Source organism: Protopterus annectens, chromosome 1.part0 (assembly GCF_019279795.1).
Source record: "Protopterus annectens isolate FY-2018-M chromosome 1.part0, PAN1.0, whole genome shotgun sequence".
NCBI lineage: Eukaryota > Metazoa > Chordata > Ceratodontiformes > Protopteridae > Protopterus > Protopterus annectens.
This window is the reverse complement of record NC_056725.1, coordinates 372,169,376-372,190,425: the sequence shown is the minus strand read 5'-3', so window position 1 is coordinate 372,190,425 and position 21,050 is coordinate 372,169,376. Positions and strand designations below refer to the sequence as shown.

Genomic DNA, 21,050 nt, shown 5'->3' with positions numbered 1-21,050 from the left:
CATTAAAGACTGAAGCTAGAAAATAATGACAGACATTTGAGTTTCAGAATTCATACCCGTCAGAAAATTCATGCTAATACAAAACCAGTTATTCTATCAACTTTCTAAGTTTGTAAGACCAATATTTAAAAACTGTCCCTATTTTGGGCCTTTGTCCCACTTTTAATTTATAGCATTGTCCAGATTTCATGCTCTAAGAGGTTGAGAGGTATGACTAGCAGCTAGGCCAAACAAAACCTCGTCAGAAAACTTCCAAGTACATACTGGGGCATATCTTCTCAAAGCAGTAGCAGTAGTAGTGGTGGTCCTTACACATGATGTCCACAGTCTTCCCCCTGCCCACTTTAATCTGTTTTAACCCTAACCCTACACATTGTGCGTTACAAAAACCCCTTTCCCTAACAGTACCACTACACAAGAAAGGACACAGTACACACACACACACACACACACACACCCACCCCAAACATGCACAACACTGACTCTAGCCCCTTATCTAACCCTTACTCTCACCTTAACCCATGAACATTTGTATACACAAACACACACACTGCTAGAATACATTCTTGTACATCTTCACAACTGCCAATTTTTCGTTCAATCGTCCTGCACACTCTTACATACCTACAATATATACAACTAAATTCCACCATATATGACTCACAAAAATGAGCATTTACTCATTTGTGCATTCTCTATTTTTTACACCCACATAAATGTTTCAATCAAATGAATATTTAACCTTTTGAATTATTTTTTTTTAAATACAGCGACAGCACTTTTTGTAAATGTCTGCAGAGTCACCAAGTGTAACAAAGGGTCAAAGTCAATATAATTAAAAATGTGTACAAATCTAGCTATCGTTAAATCCCCAATACTCAACACACAGTTTGCAGACTTGTGTTTTTTTTTTCTTTGCCAAACTGCTCAAAGTTACGTACACTGATTTACTCTTTAAGGGTATTTCAGTGATACACCATTTAAAAACAAAGTAAAACAAATTCCTTCTCTTCTGCACACAAACTGGCCACTTTAAGTTTCCTCTAAATCTGGAGTCCTCAGATCCAATGGAAAGATTATTGCAGAAATAATACGATAAATTAGGGGGTCAGATTCCAGAAGATGTGCTCTCAGTTTAATACTTACTCTGGTGTAAGGCCTGTCTATAAAGTAGACAAACTGGGGCCAGATTCCAAAAGTCTTGTTGCTGATGTATGTAAGTCGCTTACACTGGCAGCAAGTATTTTTGAATCCCGCCCTAAACCTCAGGTTTTCCATATCCATAGCAGTTGAAAAACCATGGTTATTTAAAACAAATACTACTGAGCTATCTTTTATTCTCTACTTCTTTCTATGCCTTTTGGTTCTCCCCTTGCTGCCTATTGACCAAATTCCAGTAATGCTTTTTTTGCTGAAGTCATGGCTATAGATACAGTTTACTGGTAGCACTGAGGACCTGAAAGGTGAGCCCTTTAATACTGTGGATATCTGTCAGCAGTAATGGAAAACTGCAGCATTAATGGGGAAAAAGCATGGTTTCTGACTGCAATTTTGCACTGCCACTCTACATGTTAGATTCTTCGTCATGCAACTTTCCTTAAAAATAACACAACAAAGAAACTACAGTTCAGCATGTTAAAAAATATGCATGTCATAAATCTGGTGTACACAACTGTGATATTGTGTTGTGGCTTTATAAATATATACATCACTATTTAAAATATCCTTAAATAAAAGAAAATAAAGTTTTGCATTTACCATAATGATAAATCTTTGCAATCCATGATCACCCACTTTACCTGAAATACTGGTCTACACAGGTGTACAGCATCACAGCTCTTGGCAAAAAATTGAGCTCCTCCCTTAACTACCACATTGCCCCTTGCTTTTTTCTAAAGTCTACAGATTAACATTGACAGACAAAAGGCTGTAGACCTTATTAGGCGCCAAAAGGAAAGATACCTGACAAGTGTACTATCATGCTGAAAGCTTCAGTTAAGGTCAACAAGGCCTGCCTGGAGGAATAATGGTGTCAGTTTGGAGGGGAGAAGTATGAAGGGCTTTTTGAAGTGGAAGGAGTGGATCATGAAAGACATGATGATCCAGTCCACTTCAACTGAAGGACAGAGGCCCCAGCTATACATAACATCATGACAGACTACCATGAAGAACAGTGATGCTGAAGGAAGACCTGGACCTTGTGATCACATCCGACTTATAGTGTCTCACTAAAGTATGCCGTCAACCCATGTCACAGCAGTACAGATACCATTTAGTGAAGAACTTCTAAAGAAAGCTAATGATGTAGTCACAGATCTAGCTGAACAGGCTCTGTTTTTACCTGGAATTTCCTTATTAGAAACATTGCAATAAATAATACAGTCTGACAACTACTCAAACTGCTAGCCATCAGGCATTTTGTGGCCCATTCTTTGGTAGACGAGAGGCAAAAAGTTGACCATCTTTTCTCTACTATTTTGTTCTGTGCAGGTAGAACCTCAATTGCCTTTGAATATTAACACAATATAATTTTTTTTTATTCACATTTGTTGGCAGAGCAAGGAAATAATACTGATAGATTGGCATATTTTGAAGGTCAAGCTCTGTGGCTTCTTTGGGCTGGGTTAGTTCATAAAGATACTTTTTCTTTATGAAAGATTGGATAAGAGTGACGGTATTAGACAGCGGGAGAAATATTTACAGTCTGCTGTTACAGTCAGTTCAAAGGTATTCATGAGAGAGCTTTTCTACAATTAAGTTGAGATCTCAAAGTGGAATAGGATTCTTAATGTAAGGTCTCAGAAAAAAGGCGCCACTTAAAAAGCATTACAAGTTTTTTTAATAATTAGGGAAGTATAACTAAATCCTACAAGAACATGTGATATGTCTGCTATGTATACTCTTATGACTGAGAACAGAACCTTTATGAAACAAATCTGTCATAAAATGAAGAACAGAAGAGATATGGACTTTGCATCTATTCTCTGTTGTATAGCTAAAGCAAAAAATAATTTATCTTACTAAATTATTATGGTAGAGGGTTTCAGACTGCAGAAAGGAAATGGACCACTCTTGGACGGTAAGTGGGGTCCCTTACCATCAGGAAAATTGGGGAAACTAGATGGTTATTCTGAGGGACAGTATGTCCAAGTGATGCTTGCAGGATAAGTGAGACCGAAGGTGAGGGTGAGGCTCTAGAAGCAAGGGCTTCTTCAAGACAGGATAAAGAAGATGGAACCATACTTGTTGGCACCAAAGAGGGGCTACAAGGATTGCTTTCTATCTGCACAATGTGGCTTTATTTTGTAATGTTATTAATTGGAGAAAGGGCCGGAAGGAGTAGAGAAGCTTCTTGGCCACTAATGGATTACGTTGCTGCATTTGTTGTTGGCTGGGGATGTAAACACACTAAGACTTTACCCAGTGAAAGAATATCATCCATGCTGCCATCAGCCTAACTGACTACTCATGAGGTATCAGTATACACCTGCTACTCTGTCAGCTAATTATCTGGAAACGCCAGGATATGCATTAATATTAGAAAGCTCTATTAGCCTGCTACCAACTCCCAGAATCTGGTTCCTCCTTGTTTATTATTGTAGCACCCTACTGATGTATTATCTGTGTAGACTTACAGTGTACCCTAAAGAAGGTGGCCCTGAAATGCCTAACACTAGGAGAACTGCCCTGACTCATATACACTGATGTGCAATAAGGCCTCTATTTTGAGCCCAAGTCCCTTGGATTGTCTGCCCTAAAAATCTGTCCCAGCCACCCTAGGGTAGATATGTCTGTGGTGACTGTGACTGATGGTAGAGTAAGGGCAAAGATAAACCCTGCGTTTAAGTTTGTTAGATGCAGCTACCAATGTAGCAGTCTTTAACATGTTCTGCATAATCAAAGAATTTGATTCATGGGGCCCTCCAGCTGAAATTACTGAAGTTCTTCACATGAATCTCATATGGAACCTTGCTAAGAGCACCGAATAAATCGCAGTTACTGTGAGCCCTAGCACTCTGAGAATAAGGCCTGCTGTCAGTGAAGGATGATGTACAAGACTTACTGTGGACTGCAATGGTATTGTTCTGTCTTCTGGGAATTTGTTCAGCTTCTGATTAGTATCCAGGTAACAGCTTATTTATACAACATCTTGCAATGGCTCCAACTGTGGCTTTGCAGTGTTCATCGATATTCCCAAGGACAGACAAAACTGAAGTAAGTAGCCCCCTGCATGTAGTAATGTGTCTGTTGCAACAAAGATGAGGAGCCAATTGTCCAGATATGGGAAGGTTCTGACTAGCAGCAGTCTCAGGTGAGCTCTAAGTGTGTTAATGCACAGTGAACACTAGTGGGGGGCAGATCTGACACTGAATTCCAGGGCCCAGAACTGATAACGAGAGTCCTCCAGCTGGAAGTGCATTCATTCCCTGGAAGCTGCTACCTTTGTGTGCAATGTGTAACCCTCAAAAATGCAGAGAGTATGTTCAATCCCCCTTTTTTGCAAACAAAGAAGGACAGACAGCAAAAAAGGCCTATGGTCCTTGGTCTTCTTGGTGCTGCAAAATCTGGAATAAACCATGAATTCTTTATGATCAGGTGGGACCTCTTGGATGGTTGTTTCCTCTAAGAGATTGGATAGCTCCAGCATAGCTGCCTCCTTTTGATGGGATGGAACATCTTGTAAGGGAACAGGGAAAGTCTGGCAGGGGTACAGTTAAAAGGTACTACATAGCCTCTGAGAATAATATCCCTGATTAGTCTATACACAGTGACAGCCAGCCACGCACAGATGCAGGAATGGTTGATGTCAGAATGCCTCCAGAGTGAGACAGAGAGGTAAGTATTCAGGGGTACTTTTCCTGAAGAAGGGCAATGGAATCCCTGATTCTGTGCCACGGGGACAGCATCCATTACAGAAGCCCCAATAGCTGCTGGAATTTTCTATCAGAGTGTTGCTCAAAAGGTTTCTGTTGGGACTTGTAGAACTAAGTTTTTCTTACCCTTCTGGTTCCTGGAAAAAGATTTCTGTGGGGCAGTAAACTTTACTCCAGCATTTCCCCCTCCTGTTTGCTCTTTTTTTTTAACCTCTCCTTCACCTTGGTATACACAGTACAGACCTATCAAAAGGGCTTTTTTTGCAAAACCACACAATATGAGCCAGGCCTGCTTTTTCATGGTGATGCCTGTCCCAGCTGCTTTTGTTGTTACATCAGCTGCATTATGAATAAGCCTCATGGAGAATGAAAAGATACTTTGCACTGTTGTCACCTGCAACTCCATTTGGCGAGACTGGTCACTGTTAGCCACATTTTCAACAAGTCTATGGTCTTCTCTGCAAAAGTTCTCACTTAAAACAAGCCACAAGTACTAAGTAGTTAAGCAGCTAACAGCAAATGCACCTGGTACAAAGGCACGCTTCCCCATGTATTTGCTGTCAAGTGGATATACCACTGAGTTCTTCTAAGAGGGCTTTTTTTTTTTTTTTTTTTGGCTCTTTGCTCCCAATGTTTGCCAATCAACAGATCTCTCTCTCGACCCCATTTACTCCTCATAACTAGGAAGATGTAAACCAGAAGGGGCCATCAAGGGTGGTTTGGATTTTTTGTGAGCTCTACATCACCCTGCACACATTTGGTTTGAGAGGGAAGGGGCTGTGCAAAGGCCAAACTTCACTGGTCCTCTCCCCACTTCTACAAGGTGACGAGACAGGTACCAAACATAGTCCCCATTTCTAGAACAGCCTACTCTTACATATCAAGCACAGTACTTTCCCCACAGCAAAGTCTCTCTGAATGACTGCACGTGTGATACAAATTTATATGTGGGATATGTGGAGAAAATCTACATAATGTGGTGGGTACTGAGTCACCCACCATTACTGGGAGATGTGGCTGAACTTCTCAATGGTGTTCTTGGCCATAAACTTAGTAAGAACCTCTGAGCATATGAATCAAAAAAGAAGTTATGTCCTCACCATAAGGTTCCATGTTTGTAGTCCATCTCGCCCTTCATTCTTACTGATGGGATCGTAGCCGATCCTCAGCTCTGACTCGGCCTATTTACAAGCTCGAAGTCTTCTAGTTGGCTCTTGGCTAGGTAGGTATCCCATGGTGCACCAGTACAATCCCCAGATCTTGTTTGCTGCTAACTAGGAGAAATAATAACAAACATACAGAACAAAGCCAATAATAAAAAGTCTCCAGTGAATAATGATAAAGTACATTTGTGTACACTTACCATAAATGTAGATGTTCGAGTGTATTCACTGTTGCAGTCATTACATTTGGGTTATCTGCTTGCAGGTAGCCCTCAGTCAGCCTGATTAACAAAGTCTTGGGTCCTACGTCAGTTGCTGTCTCTTCTTCCATGATGTCAGGTCATCAGGGGTATAAAACATGCAGCCAATGCCATTACATCATTTTTTTTTTGCCCCAGATGTCAGGTGCCCCCCTAATGGGAAGCAATTAAATATAAAAGCACAAAGATATACCTCCAACAAAAAAGCAAATACACCAAAAAGGCTTTTAGGCATAGTAAAGGAAAGTAGAGGTATAGCCAAAAGAAGTTAGGGGGCTGGAGGGACGGTAACCAGGACTGCAACAGTGAATACACTCGAACATCTACATTTATGGTAAGTGTACTATGTTCTTCATGTTTCACTGTTGCAGTCATTACATTTGGGTAGATTCCCAAAGCTATGGTTGGGAGGAGGAATTTTGATAGCATTAGGGCCAGCTATAAGGCACTGCAAGACTGCAGTGGCAAAGACAGCTCTGGATTTATAGAAAATTGGCAAATGATAATGCTTGGTGAAAGTATGTACAGAACTCCAGGTAGCAGCTTCTAGGATGTCCCTGGTAGGGACACCTCTGAAAAAGGCTGTAGAGGTAGATACAGCCCTGGTGGAGTGAGGTCTGATCACCTGGGGGATAGGTTTTCCATGGAGCTTATAGCAGAAATTAATGCAATGGCTTATCCATTTAGAAATCGTCTGCTTTGAAATAGCCTTCCCCTCTGCCCCTGCAGAAAATGCCACCAGCAATTGTTCAGATTTCCTTTAAGATTTAGTCCTGTCCAAGTAAAATCTAAGTTGTCTGTGCACATCTAAGGAATGCAGTATCCTTTACCCTTTATTCTGTGGATTGGGAAAGAAGGTTGGCAAATGAATGGACTGATTAAGAGCCACACTGGATACCACCTTGGGCATGAAGGATGGATTGGTTCTGAGGGACACCCTGTCCGCATGAAAGATGATGAAAGGCTCCACTGCCATAAGGGCCTTTAATTCAGATACCCTTCTAGCTGAAGTGATTGCTAAAGGGAAAGCTGTTTTCCAAGAAAGAAATTTTAAGTCTGCAGTAGCAGCTGGCTCGAAAGGAGGTAGAGTGAGTTTCTCCAAGACAAAGTTAAGGTCCCAGGCTGGGGTTGGAGCTCTCTTGGGTGGTCTCAAATTTCTGGCCCCTCTGAGGAACTGCTTGAGCAGTGGATGAGAGAAGAGGGGAGGTTCTGTGTTATAATGAGCTGAAATGGCTGAGGCGTGGATTTTAATGGAGGAAAAAGACAGGCCCTTGTGAAGCATCTCAGTTAAGTATTGTAAAATCTGAGGTAAACTGGGCGCTGCTGTGCTCATCCCTTGAGATTGGTACCAGCACAGAATCTTTTCCATTTTTCAACATAAGATTTTCTAGTACTAGGCCTCCTTGCCTCTAACATGACATCCATCACAGGTTTGCTGAGGGATGGTAAAGGAGAGATTAAGTAATCAGCCAGACTGCAAGGTTCAGTGTTAGACGCTAAGGGTGCAGAACCTGGTTCTCCTGCTGAGACAGCAGGGAAGGAGTCTGAGGCAGGTGCCATGGAGATAACCATGACACACTGCGCAGGAGGGGGTACCAGTGTTGGCGCAGCCAGTCTGGAGCAATCAAAATCATCCTTGGTTTGTCCTGTTTGATTTTTAGTAGTACTTTGGAGAGCAGAAGCAGAAGGGGGGGGGGGGGAGGCATAGACTGATAGATTTTCCAGCTGAAGTACAGAGCATCAACTTTCCAGGCTTGTTTGTGGGGAGTCCTTGTGCAAAATTTGTCCAATTGGTAGTTCTGGGGAGAGGCAAACAGGTCTACATCTGGGCTCCCCCATTTGCTTGTCAACATGTTGAAAATCCTTGGTTCCAGTTTCCACTCGTGTGGGTCCATGAGGTTTCTGCTTAGTCCGTCTGCCAATGTGTTTAATTTTCCTGGCAGGAATTGAGCTTGTAGATGCACTTGGTAGTTGTTCCGCAATTCCATGGCTAGTCTGCAGAGGGGGTAAGAATGTGTACCCCCCTGCTTGTTTATGTACCACATAACAGTGATGTTGTCTGTCTTTACCATTAGTTGTCCTGGAAGAATGTGGTCCTTGAAGGCTATCAGAGCATTCTGTACAGCTAACATTTCTTTTTGATTGATATGCAGGTGCATTTGACTTGGGTTCCATTTGCCCTGAATGCACTTCTCTGCCAGGTGAGCCCCCCATGCATAGTCTGTGCATCTGTTGTTAGGGTTTGGGTGGCAGGGGGTGGTAGAAAGGTAGTCCCTTGTTTTGGTGGCAGGCCTCTGTCCACCAAAGGAACTCTAGGCGTAAGCAAGGTATGATAGGAATCATTGTTTCTAGGTCTTGAGAATGTTGACACCATAGGCATTTTAGATACCACTGTAGTTTCCTCATAGCAGTCTTGCATACGGAATTAGAAGAATGCAGGAGGCCATGAATCCCAAGGCTTGCAGTATTTGTCTTGCAAATAGCAGGGTTTTTGTGGCCACTTGTTTGAAGTAGGTTGTCAAATGAATTTGTTTCTCTGGCGTGAGGTAAGCCATCTGGGAAGTTGTATTCAAGCTTGCTCCCAGGAATATAATTTGTTGAAAGGGTACCAGGTGTGATTTATTTTCGTTTATGGTGTACCCCAAACAAGTTAGAACCCTCTGTACAAAGGCTAGATGATTCAAAAGTATGTCCTGGCTTTCTGCCTGAATTAGACAATCATCCAGGTATAGGTATATTTTCTTTGCCTGCAAAATGCAATAACTGGAGCTAGGCACTTAGTGAATACCCTGGGTGCCATAGATAAGCCAAAGGGCAGTGCAGAGAACTGATAGTGCGTGTAGCCTGCTTTGAAGCTTAGGTATCTTCTGCAAGATTCCCTGATTGGGATGTGCAGGTATGCTTCTTTTAAATCTAATGTTGCAACCCAGGCATCTTTGCCTAGCATAGGAAGCAATTGGTGAAGAGTCAGCATCTTGAATTTTGGAATCTCCAAAAAGGTGTTTAGGGTAGACAGGTCCAGGACAGGATGCCATGAATCGTCTTTTCTGGGTACCAGGAAAAGTCTCGAGTAGAAACATTGTCCCTTTTCTTCTTCTGGTACAAGTTGAATAGCCGCCATGCTTAATAGAGAAAGTAATTGTTTTGGGGCCTCTGCCCACTGATTTGGGGGTAGGTCCGGCCACCCACTTGGTGTTGGCAACGTGTGGAAGTGAAATCTGTATCCCTGGGACACTATATTTAAAACCCATTTGTCCCCCAAAGGGACAGTCAGTTGATAAGTGCTTGGAAATTTTAAAAGGAAGTCATTGAGACAGTTTACCATAGGGGGGAGTCTTATTATTCCCAGATTTGGAAGTGGAGGCCCCCCACTGCTTAGTTCTGTGTGTCCCCTGGGACTGAAACCTGGGGTTTTTGCTGTGTCTGGGTTTGGCTTGAGAAGACCTAGAAGGGGCTGGAAAGTACCAATTCTTAGAGGGCCAGTGCCTACTAAATCTAGGAGGCTGAACTTGTAAAAAATCTTTAACAGTTTGCATAGATTTAGCTTTATCTTCCATCTTTTTAAGAACTTCCTCAGCCTTGTTGTCAAACAGGCGGTCCTGATTTAAAGGAGCATCCAACAATTTAGCTTTAACATGATCAAGCAAAGATTGCTCCTTAAGCCAAGCATGCCTTCTGAGCACAGACCCAGTAACAGCAGCCCTGCAAGAGGCCTCTAATGAATCAAAACCACATTGCAAAGTATTTTTTCCAACTTGTTCAGCAGAATGCATTAAATCCTGTAATTCTTTATTTTCCACACAGTCAGGAATCAACATCATTTTCTGTTTAAGCAGTCCAATAACATGTTGCTGATACTTTAACATATGAAACTGGCAGTTTAAAGCCCTAATGGCCAAGGTTGCAGAAGTGTAAACCTTCTTACCCCATCTATCCAGCGCCCTGGAGTCTCTTATCAGAAATGGTAGGATTTTTAGCAATAGAAGCCTTAATGCCCTTGGGCCCCTGTGAAATAGTCTCTGGATCTGCGATAGGATTTTTAAAAAGGAACTTGTGGGACTCAGGGACCCTGTAGTATCTGTCAGGTTTTCTGGGAGCTAGAGGCAGGGAATCAGGGACCAAACTAGATTCCGAAAAAGCATCATCAACAATGTCTAGTACAAGAGGAATAGCTAAAGGCCTATGCTGAGGTAGGAGAAGGAAATCCCTAAGCCTCTTTTTTGAATCAGAAAATCCTGGCTTTCCCAGTGGAAATGCTCCCTTACAGTATGTAAAGTTTCCCCAAAAGAAAAATCCTCAGGTGGGGAAGCAGAGAGAATGGAGTCCTCTGCATCAGAATCTTCATAAGTAGATAAGGGCAAATCCAGATCATCAGAAGAATCAGAAAAAACAGAATCCTGATCAGAAGATTCATAATCAACTTCAGTCCTAGGCCTCTTAGAAGGGGGGGGGGTTGGCTACCCCTGATTAGAGTTATTAGATCTTCAGCCATTCTTATCATTTGTTTTTTAGGCATAGAGGCCTGAGCATGTGGCCTGGGCATCGTTTTTGTAGGCATGGATCGAGATTTAGGCCTAAGTAAAGAAGGAGGCATCGGTTTAATATACAAGTCCGTAGGCCTGAATACACCCTCAGAAGCCTGTGCCTGCACAGCGGCTCTGGACCCATCCAAGGTAGAGACATCCTCGGGTTCCATAGTTGAAGCATCTCGTGGCATACCAGACTCCGAATGGGTCTAAGTATCGGCCTGCGAATCAGAGGTAGTGGGTATCAGGGGCTGCGAAAGCGCCTCACTGAGTACCGGCCTGTCTCTGTCTTTATCTTTGCATTTTTTCGGGATCCCAGTAGTCGGATGGCTAACCGACGACATTTCTGGATAATTAAACCGAGAACCGAAATATTTAGAGGCGAAAACATACCGACGACGGATAGTGCGCTGATTAAATAAAGCACAAAACTGACAGCAAGGCACGTCGTGGTCAGAGCCTAGGCAAGGAATACAGTACGGATGAAAATCTTTATGAGGTATTTGCTTTCCACAAGTAATGCAATTATTAACTTTTACTGACATCAGTAAGGAGCAAGAAAAAGTTTCCCCAATGGGGTAATTCGCTTTAATTGAAGACTTTGGTTCTGAAACTCGAAAATGAAAATTTCAGGAGTCAGCCGACCGGCAGATGCAAACTGCTTCTGCTTCGGGCACTGCACGGCAAGAAAGAATGATGTAATGGCGTCGGCTGCATGTTTTATACCCCTGACGACCTGACATTATGGAAGAAGGGACAGCAACCGACGCAGGACCCAAGACTTTGTTAATCAGGATGACTGAGGGCCACCTGCAAGCAGATAACCCAATTGTAATGACTGCAACAATGAAACACGAAGAACATCAATATTGTTCTGTCTCCAGGTACTTCCAGGATGGGGGTAGAAGGGTGGGTTCATAAGAATGAAGGGCGAGATGGACTACAAACATGGAACGTTATGGTGAGTACATAACTTCTTTATGTTCTGTAGTCCTATCTCGCCTTCATTCTTACTAATGGGACAGTGTCCCTAGTACCTTATTTTCTTGGGTGGCTCAAGGAAAAATACTCCTGAGTACCGTGGAACCAAAGGATACTCTACCCCTGGAGGTTAAATCCAATTTGTAATGAGTAATAAATGTGTGAGGGGTGGCCCAAGTTGCTGCTGCACAGATATTATCAAGTGGGACCCTGGCTTGAAAGGCTGCAGAGGTAGACTGAGATCTCGTAGAATGAGCCTTAATTTTGAAAGGTAAAGGCCTACCCTCAGAGGTGTAAATGTAAGCTATACAGCTAGATATCCAATTTGAGAGGGTCACTTTCGAAACTGGTAAACCTGACCTGGATTCGGAAAAGGAAATAAATAACTGATCTGACTTCCTGAATTCCTTAGTCCAGTGCAAATAAAAACGTAATTGTCTATGAACATCCAACTGATGAAACCTGCATTCTGCTACGTTGGAATGATTTGGGAAGAACACCAGAAGATCTATAGATTGGTTCAAAGTGCTATGGGAACAGACCTTGGGGACAAAAATGGATTAGTACGAAGAGATACTCTGTCTTTGTGAAAAATCAGATGAGGGGGTTTTACAGATAGTGCTTCTAACTCTGACACCCTTCTGGCAGATGTGATACATCCTGTCCATTTTTATGTGATAGTAAGCGTCTTGGAGGTCTATTGAGCACATCCAAGTGTCTTTCCCTAGTAACAGGAGAATAGGCTGCAGTGTCACCATCCGGAACTTGTCCTTCTTTACTGATTCATTCAATCTGCTGAGGTCCAAGATGGGCCACCAGTCCCCCAGTACGTTTTGGCACTAAAAAGAATCTGGAGTAAGTTCCGGATCCTATTTGGTCTGCTGGGATGGTTTGGATGAATCTTTTTGCCAGCAACTTGTTGACCTCCACAGTTGCCTGATCCCTGTGATTGGGTGGAACATCCGGGATCCTCTTGGGAACATAGGGTGGCAGAGAAAAGGGTATGACATAACCTCTGGTAATAATTCTTTGTACCCATGTATTTTGAGTGATACTTAGCCAGGCTTCTGGATACAAAGAAATGCGACCCCCGACCGGCTCCAGTGAAGCACAGTCGGGCCCCACATCAGGAGCGCTGGTAAGGCCTGCCCCAAAACGAATTGCGGCCTCCCTGGTTTTGCGGTTCGCCCCTACCTCTAGGGTGACGTCTACCATTTCCTCCTCCTCTGCCTCTAAAGGAAGAGTCACCCTGTGCAGCTGGGAAAAACCTCTGGGACTTATTGAACCACATTTTACCACCTCTCTGACCCTTAGGGTATGGTCTAGAGGGGACAGTAAAATGTACTCCCACAGAGAGATGTTTTTCCTTCTTGCTCGCACCGGGTGAGTGTGTCCTTTACCTTGGGTCCAAACAATGAAGAACCGTCACAGGGGGCATTGGTAAAAGTAGACTTGAACGGTTCCGCAAAATTACACAAACGCATCCAGGAATGATGTCTTAGGGAAATTCCTGAACCCGCTGCTCTACTCGCTCCATCGGCTGCATACGAGATAAGCCTCATGGATGAATTGACAACAGAGTTCAAGGTGGACAACTGGGCAGACACCTTGTCAGGGACTCCCTCAGTACATGTACCTTATAGAGAACCTAGTAACTCTTTAAGGAGATCTATCTGAAGCCTTATGAAGTGTGTAAAGTAGTTTAGTGATCTAAGAGTAAATTCCACTGAAAAGAAGACATGCTTCCCGTATCTGTCCATCATTCGAGATTCATTATTCTGCGGATGAACAGAAGTAGTTTCCGCTAGCTCCTTCTTAGTGACCGCTGCCACCACCATGGCACCCACGGGGGCACCTTTAGACAAAAATTCCTTTTCCCTGGGCACAGAAAGAAACTTCCGACTAACTAGCTCCATCTGTTTGTCGAAGGGTGGAGACACTCAAGAGGCTGAAGGATGAGACCCGAAAGCCTTCAAGTACACTGACTCCTCATCAGAAGGGGTGACAGTGGGGTCAGCCGCACCTCTGCTTAAGGATTTCCAGGATGTCTACAAAGCAGACATCATCAGAGGATGACTTGGGGGACCCATCTGACTCCTCAAGGTCAGTGTCCGAGGTAAGAGACTCATCCTGGGAGTCTACGCTTCCTCTTGCATGTTCTCTTCCGTGGGGGCTCCTCGGAAGGATATTCCATGGAGGTCATGGAAGAATGAGGGCCACCAGCTGATGGCTCCTGAACCTGTGGGTCTCTGCTGTCCAGAGAGAGAGTAGGAGCTAAGACAGAAGTTGGTGCCCTAGGGTGGAGACTGTTGGTACCCCTGGTAGGAGCTGATGATCGGGAGAGCACACTCATCATCTTGAATGCTGACCTCTCCGGCTCCGAAGGCCTCCTTGGCTCCGAGGAAACCGAGAATGCCACTGGTTCCGGAGTCATCGGCTTCGAGACAGAAGTAGGGTCCGAGCTCGTCTTCGCCGATGTGCTGAGAGGAAGGCTCAGAACCAAAGAGGTTTGGTTCCAGGCATCGCTGTGAGCTTCGGCTCCTAGACACTATGGATGGCACAGAGAGTGCCGGAGCGGAACTCTGCTCCGAAACAACCTCAGGGGGAGCTGGAATCAACGGTTCCACCAGCAGTACCAAACACTCCGGCTCCGAAAGACCAGCATGGCTCAGAGGAAGAATCACCAAAGGAAAACGGACTCAAGTGGCTCCGGAACCGATTGGGTCGGAGCCAACAACAATTTAGGTAAGGCAGATGACTTCAAAAGTCTCAGCACTACCCTCTCCACATCTTCTTCTGATAAACTCCTGGAAGACCTGGAGGACAGGGTAGGAAAATGGGATCTCTGCAGTATGGGTGATTTTAATGTAGGGGAGACCGGTAAAAGATCCATAAACCGGCTCCGTTTAATACTTTCAGTTGTCAGCTCCTAACTACTTGGTGCCGATCCTGTAACCACAGTAGTAAAACTCTCGATCGGCTCCGAACTCAGTGGGGCCAATGAGACAGTAATTTTGTCAGGCTTAGTAATTTTAAGAGGCGGCTCCAAAACACCACCCGGCGCCGGGGAGTGCCTCTTAGTGGATTTGGACTTTTCCTTTTTAGACCCCTGAGATCTAGCAAAGGAGGAAGAGCTAGCCAGATCTTCCTCAAAAGAAGGCTTTAGGAGCCCTTTTACAATGAGCTTATTTTTTCTTTCTTGCAACACCCTAGCACTAAAACAGTGGCAAAGTTTCCTGTAAAATGGATGGCCCCACGACAGTAAATGCAGTTACTGTGGCCATCTGTTATGGACATCTTCTCTGAGCATTTTATGCATTTTTTAAAGCCAGATGGCGTATGGTCCTTGCCTTCCTTATACATCTCACAGAAGATGAACTCACACACACACACACACACACACACACACACACACACACACAAAAGAAAGTGGGAGGACTAGGTCCTCTAACTTAAGTGGGCCTAGCCCTACAGGAACTGGTAAAGAAATACCACGAGGACTAGGTCCTCTAACTTAATTGGGCCTAGTCCGGGTAGGAAAGAAAGGGAAACTAGGTCCTCTAACTCAAACGGACCTAGGGGGTGCAGAAAACAAGCAGAGAGACTCGCACACACAACAGAACAGGAATACAGTCTAATTTGTGGAAAACACAAAGAACAAGGTCAACAGAACCTTGTTCTGTCTGCAACACTAATAACAGGAAACATCAGCAAGTGGAAAGCTGAAATGCGGTGGTGGTGCTGCGGTAGCGTTGTTGCATCACAGTACGACGTTGTCCTGTTCGACTCTCAGCTAGAGCGTCTTCTGTGTGGAGACATGCGTGAATGGGCATACCTTCGTTGAAGGTTGTGCATCAGGGCCAGCAACTCGGCATGTAAAAATCTACTGCCAATCATTAGCGGACCGGAGTTCCGCTGTGGCGACCCCTAACCGGGAAAAGCCGAAAGACACATCAGCAAGTGGAAAGCTCCGCAAAAAAGTTACTACTTATAGTATTTAAAGAAGCACACACAGCCTAAACTAAGCGCAAAAGGCACCTACTATATATATATATATATATATATATATATATATATATATATATATATATATATATATATATGTATCTATATCAACCAAGTGAAAACTGGCACACAGGATACCAAGTACTACAAGACCAACGGCCAACTGTACTTAAAGAAATTGCACACAAAAGGCGCTCTAAACGCCAACTATTCTAACTGCAAACACTACTCCAACTATAGCTATACAATGCTATATAACACTATCAAAATGTGAAAATAGAAGATTTATCCAAAATTTCTGAAAAAAATGTGCAAGACTTAGCCACGGCCAAGAAGAAGCACATCCAAACTCATTGATGTGACAAACGAGATCTGGGGATTGTACTGGTGCACCATGGGATACCTACCTAGCCATGAACCAACTAGAAGACTTTGAGCTTGTAAATTGGCCGAGTCGGAGTAGAGGATCGGCTCCAATCCCATCAGTAAGAATGAAGGCAAGATAGGACTACAGAACATCATAGCATTTTACTGGCTTACTTTTTTATGGAGAAAATGTCAGGGTGCCATATCTGGGTGTCCATAAACGTGTAAAAAAACAAGCTCCTGCAGCAGAAAACACCAGGAGGGTGACAACTTTGGTTCCAGAACAGTAAGGCAAACCTTTGAACCAAATTAGGTATCCACATGCAGACACTTAAGTTGCCCTGCTGGTTGATAAGCAGAAAGGAGTAGCACATATCCTCCGGTTTTGTACTTATGTACATGCATGCATGCATGTTGCCTACTTGGCAACTGAACATCTTGCAAGAGTAGAAGTTATTTTTTTTTTCTTTGCCACACTGCTCAAAAAAAAGGTTACCTACATTGATTTACAAGGTATTTCAATAGTACCCCATTTAAAAAGACAGTAAAACAAATTTGTTATGAAAGTTTTGGCATGCAGAATAAAAAAGTGACTAGAGCCTTAACCAATCAAGGTGACAAAAGTAAATCAGAGGCATATAAAATAATGTCCATATCTGACTTAGACAAGGGGTTTATACGCAATTTGTCTTTATGCACTCTCCTACAACAGCTCAGCTAGATCTCTGCTAATACAATACAAAATTAAATGACATTGCTAAATTTTATTCAGTTACCATTTCTTGTCATTCATATGTTGCCCTTATGCAAGGTAATATACAAACCTGCTTGATGAATTGCTTTCCCTCATATCTTGATTAGACGGTCTGAAAAATTCTGCCATATTGTCAAGCAGCCGACTAAATCCTTTGTTTAAGCTATTACTCAAAACAGAACTTAAATCTGGACTGTAAAAGAAATAGAAAGAAACTGATTTTAACCAAATCAACTGTATTCACCTATTTATTTATCTGTTAACTGGATGAGTAGGGTGATCCAAAGGGAAACTTTTTATCCACAATCTACACACAACATGTACAATGTAATCCAGATCATAGAGTTATGACTCTATGAAATAATATAAATAGAAAGCGAGATCCACAGCAGAAAAATTATAATACAATGTATTCTACAGTGTTACAATTACATAGTAATTAATATTGTTACTGCCATCCTTATTATCATACAGTGAGCTATTAGCACAGGAGAATAAAACATTTAATTGGACACTTGTCTGCAAACTGAATCATATACAGTAATGTAATTTAAATTCACTAAGTAGTAATAAGTTAAAGACAGGCAAAGCTTAAGCTTTCTGGAGTATGTAGAATATTCATTTATTTGTTCATTTATTAATTTACTCTCTGATTGGTCACTTTATCTAAATCAAGGAATTTGGGTGATTCACAGCTTACCCCAGCTCTCAGTGGGCAGAAAGCTAAAATATAATCCTGGACATGATGCCAGGCATGCAAATTCAGGAGGTCTCAAACTCACCTACAGAATGTCTTTGAGATGAGGAGAAAACAAAAGTATCCAGAGTCTTGCTTTATGGTGTAATCATGTTTATTCAGATTGGCAGGTGTTCAAATCCAGCATTAAGTCTAAAATTATGAAAACTTAAAGGGGAGTGGCTAGCATAATGGTTAATTTCTTGTACCTCACATTTTCAAAGTACAGGGTTTGATTCTGATCTTTGGTTAAAGTCTAGGCTTGTTATAGTCTGTAAAATGATGGCCTAGCATTTGTCTATGAACCTACGATAATCCAGGTGGAATCCAGAAAGATACACAAACTGGAAAGAAGGCACAACAACTGAGAACTGAACCAGAGAATGAAGCCCTTTGCTGCTGCAGAGTAATACAATGATTTTTAAAATATAAAAGATTGATATGCTATTAATTGCAAACATATACATTCTTCTCCATCACAGGAATGTATTTACAGACATGACATTTACAATAATATACTGTTACGAGGTCAACAGTACCAGATGGTCAATATTACAGATAAACAGGCCTGATAACAGAGTAAAAAATAAACAAGCTAGATTAGGTATAGGACTAAACCTTTTAATACTGGATTCACTTACAGATGCTTATATTATGTGGCTTCAGACTGCATTTTCCAGAAGTCTTGTAGCAAATCTAGTGCAACTCTGACTTTCTTCTATATAGGTTCATAGGTGTGTACTAGGCTAATGGCCCTGGAGCCTTTACAAGCCTAGCCCATAGGATTACCCTGGCATCGTGCCACCCGACCTTAGTTCCCAGTGCCTCTGTCGAGAAGAGCCACTGGAGTGATCCCCGGGCTGAATTTTCTATTTCCCATCCACTCATCAAGATTTCTCTTGAAGAGGGCCAGTGAGGCGCTCTGCTTGACATGTATGGGAAAGTCTATTCCATAGCATGGGCAGTCTCTGGGTTATGGAACCTGTCCCTCCAGCTTGTTCTGTTGATTGTGGTAATGAGGCTGAGGTCTCTGGAGCGTGTAGTGTGGAGGGATTGGGATTTCTTTAGTTGTAGCATTTCTAACAAAGCTGGGTTAGACATGGTTTTGTAAGTCAAGCAGAGATCACATCTAAGTAGGCACTATAAGACAGAATAGGAGTTTTTTGAGTCTGTCCATATAGGACAAGTGTTTAAGGCCTAGGATCCTCTTTGTGAGGTACTTTTGTGGCCTCTCCAGTTATTGCAGGTGTCTACCGAGGTAAATGCCAAATGGGGCATTGTACTCTATGACTGGCTTAATGAGGGAAAAGTAGAGGGAGACAATGACCTCTTTCTTCCTGGATGCAAAACCCTTAGTAATAAGATGTGCCACATAGAAGGACTTTCTGACCAGAGTGGCAATGTGGTGGTCAAAAGAGAGGTCTGTGTTCCCAGATCTCTTATAACACCTTCTGTGTTCAGTGGACCACCATCAATGTGGTAATTCATGGGAACCAGGTTTTTCCCAAAGGGGATGACGACATTTTTTTGGCATTGAGCTTAAGGCCATGGTTCTGACACCAGTCGTTGGTCTCGGTGAGGCCTTTCTATAGGATGCCAACATCACTTGGGGAGTTAATTATGGCTCCCAATGTGCAATCGTCTGCGATCTTGGTCAGCCAGACTCCCTTCATGTTGGCCTGGACTACAGAGAAGTAGATACCAAACAGGAGAGGACCCAGGACCGAACCCTGTGGGACTCCACTCGTGACTGGTCGGCAGTCTGACTTGGAGTCAGCTACTTTCACACTGTGGGTTCGATCTGTGAGCCAGTTTGCAACCCACCTAGTGATATAGGGGTTGATGCCTAGCTTAGTGAGTTTTTCTATGATTCTTGAGTGGTGAATGGTATCAAAGGCCTTGGTCAGATCAAGGTAGGCTGTATGAACCAACTTGCCTTCATCCACAGCTCTGGTAACTGACTCAAAGAAGTCGACCAGGTTGAGCAGGCATGATCTACCCTTCGCAAAACCAAACTGTGTGGGATCCAAAGTTTGGAGATTCCCTATATCCTTGTTTATTAGGTCCATGATGATGCATTCCATAGCTTTGCATATCAGACTCGTCAGGCTAATGGGGCAATAGTTCCCAGCGTCTGTAGTCGCACATCCTTTGTGGAGAGGGATGACTGTAGCAACGTGCCATTCGGTAGGGACAAAGCCTGAGGTGAGGCTGTGATTGAACAGGGCACACAGGTGAGGTGCCAGTTCACTCTGTAGTTCATGTAGAACACAACCAGGGAAATCGTCAGGTCCCATAGAAGCTGTATTCTTGGCTTCGGACAGTGCTGTTTTAAGCTGTGCAGCAGTAATACTGGGTGCCTAGCAATCTACTGGTATTGTGATTGGTCCTTTGGTGGGAGAGAGAGGGGTAAAGTTGGCACTGAATCTGTCGGCCAGTATATTGGCAATATCTGTTAGCTCGGTATAGGAGGTACCATTGTACAGTAGCTCTGAGCAAATCTGGGTATTGCCGTGGAGATTCTTTACATAACTATAGAAGGCCTTGTGGTTGTCTTTACTATCTGCTGCAATTCTGTTTTCATAGCTAGCTTTAGAGGATTTGATGAGGGACCTATTTTTTTGTTGAGGCTGATAAGGGAGTTTTTCCAGTCTTGGGACTTCACCTTATTCCACATCAGTTTCCTCTTGTTGTAGAGTTCATTTATGGCAGGGGACCACCAGATTGGCTTCCTTTTTTTGTAGGAGAGCATCTTGGTTTTATTAGGTATGGCGAGATCCATGCATTTGTGTATGTGTTCGCACAGGGCATTAGTGCATGATTTGGTGGTCATGCAGCTATTCTCCAATTGCATGGCTGCCGTGAAGTTAGCCACCTCTGTTTTTAGAAGCCCAAAGTTAGCTTTGGAGAAGGTTTTCATGGTGGTTACCTTTGCGGGGGGTGAGAGGGATGTGGATTTCCAAGGTGATTAGTTTGTGGTCAGATCTAACCAGGGAGGAGTTGACTATTAGTATAGAGCAATGATCACCCATATTTATTTATTTATTTATTTACATTTGTTGACCGGGAGTGTCCGACTGGACGTAGGTCCATTTTCAGCAGTGGCCCGGGGAGAAAAGCTCCACAGTTAAAATAAACAGACAGTAGTTACAATGGATTACATAGCGATTTACAATTTAACATAACAATTACTTGCAACATATTTACAGATGAAGAACATAGTACATCAGTAGACAACTACAATCTTTATCTGTGAAGTACATAACAGACATTAACAAATGTTACAATAAGAAGTTCCTGCTGTATAATAAGTACTAGGCTTATGAACATCTGAGCTTGCTATAATCAAGGTAGTTAGTGGAGTGGAAAGAAAGGTAGTGGTTGG

General features: G+C 43.0%; 1 protein-coding gene across 3 annotated transcripts in view; it reads right to left on the bottom strand.

Annotated features, from left to right (window-relative positions):
* Nucleotides 1-21,050, bottom strand: part of PEX3 (peroxisomal biogenesis factor 3) — a 988,587-nt gene that overhangs the window by 92,976 nt on the left and 874,561 nt on the right. For all 3 annotated transcript variants that reach the window (XM_044060125.1, XM_044060118.1, XM_044060109.1), the window contains exon 10: nucleotides 17,000-17,122. In XM_044060125.1, the coding sequence (XP_043916060.1) occupies nucleotides 17,000-17,122 (123 nt within the window). The remainder of the gene's footprint in view (nucleotides 1-16,999; nucleotides 17,123-21,050) is intronic.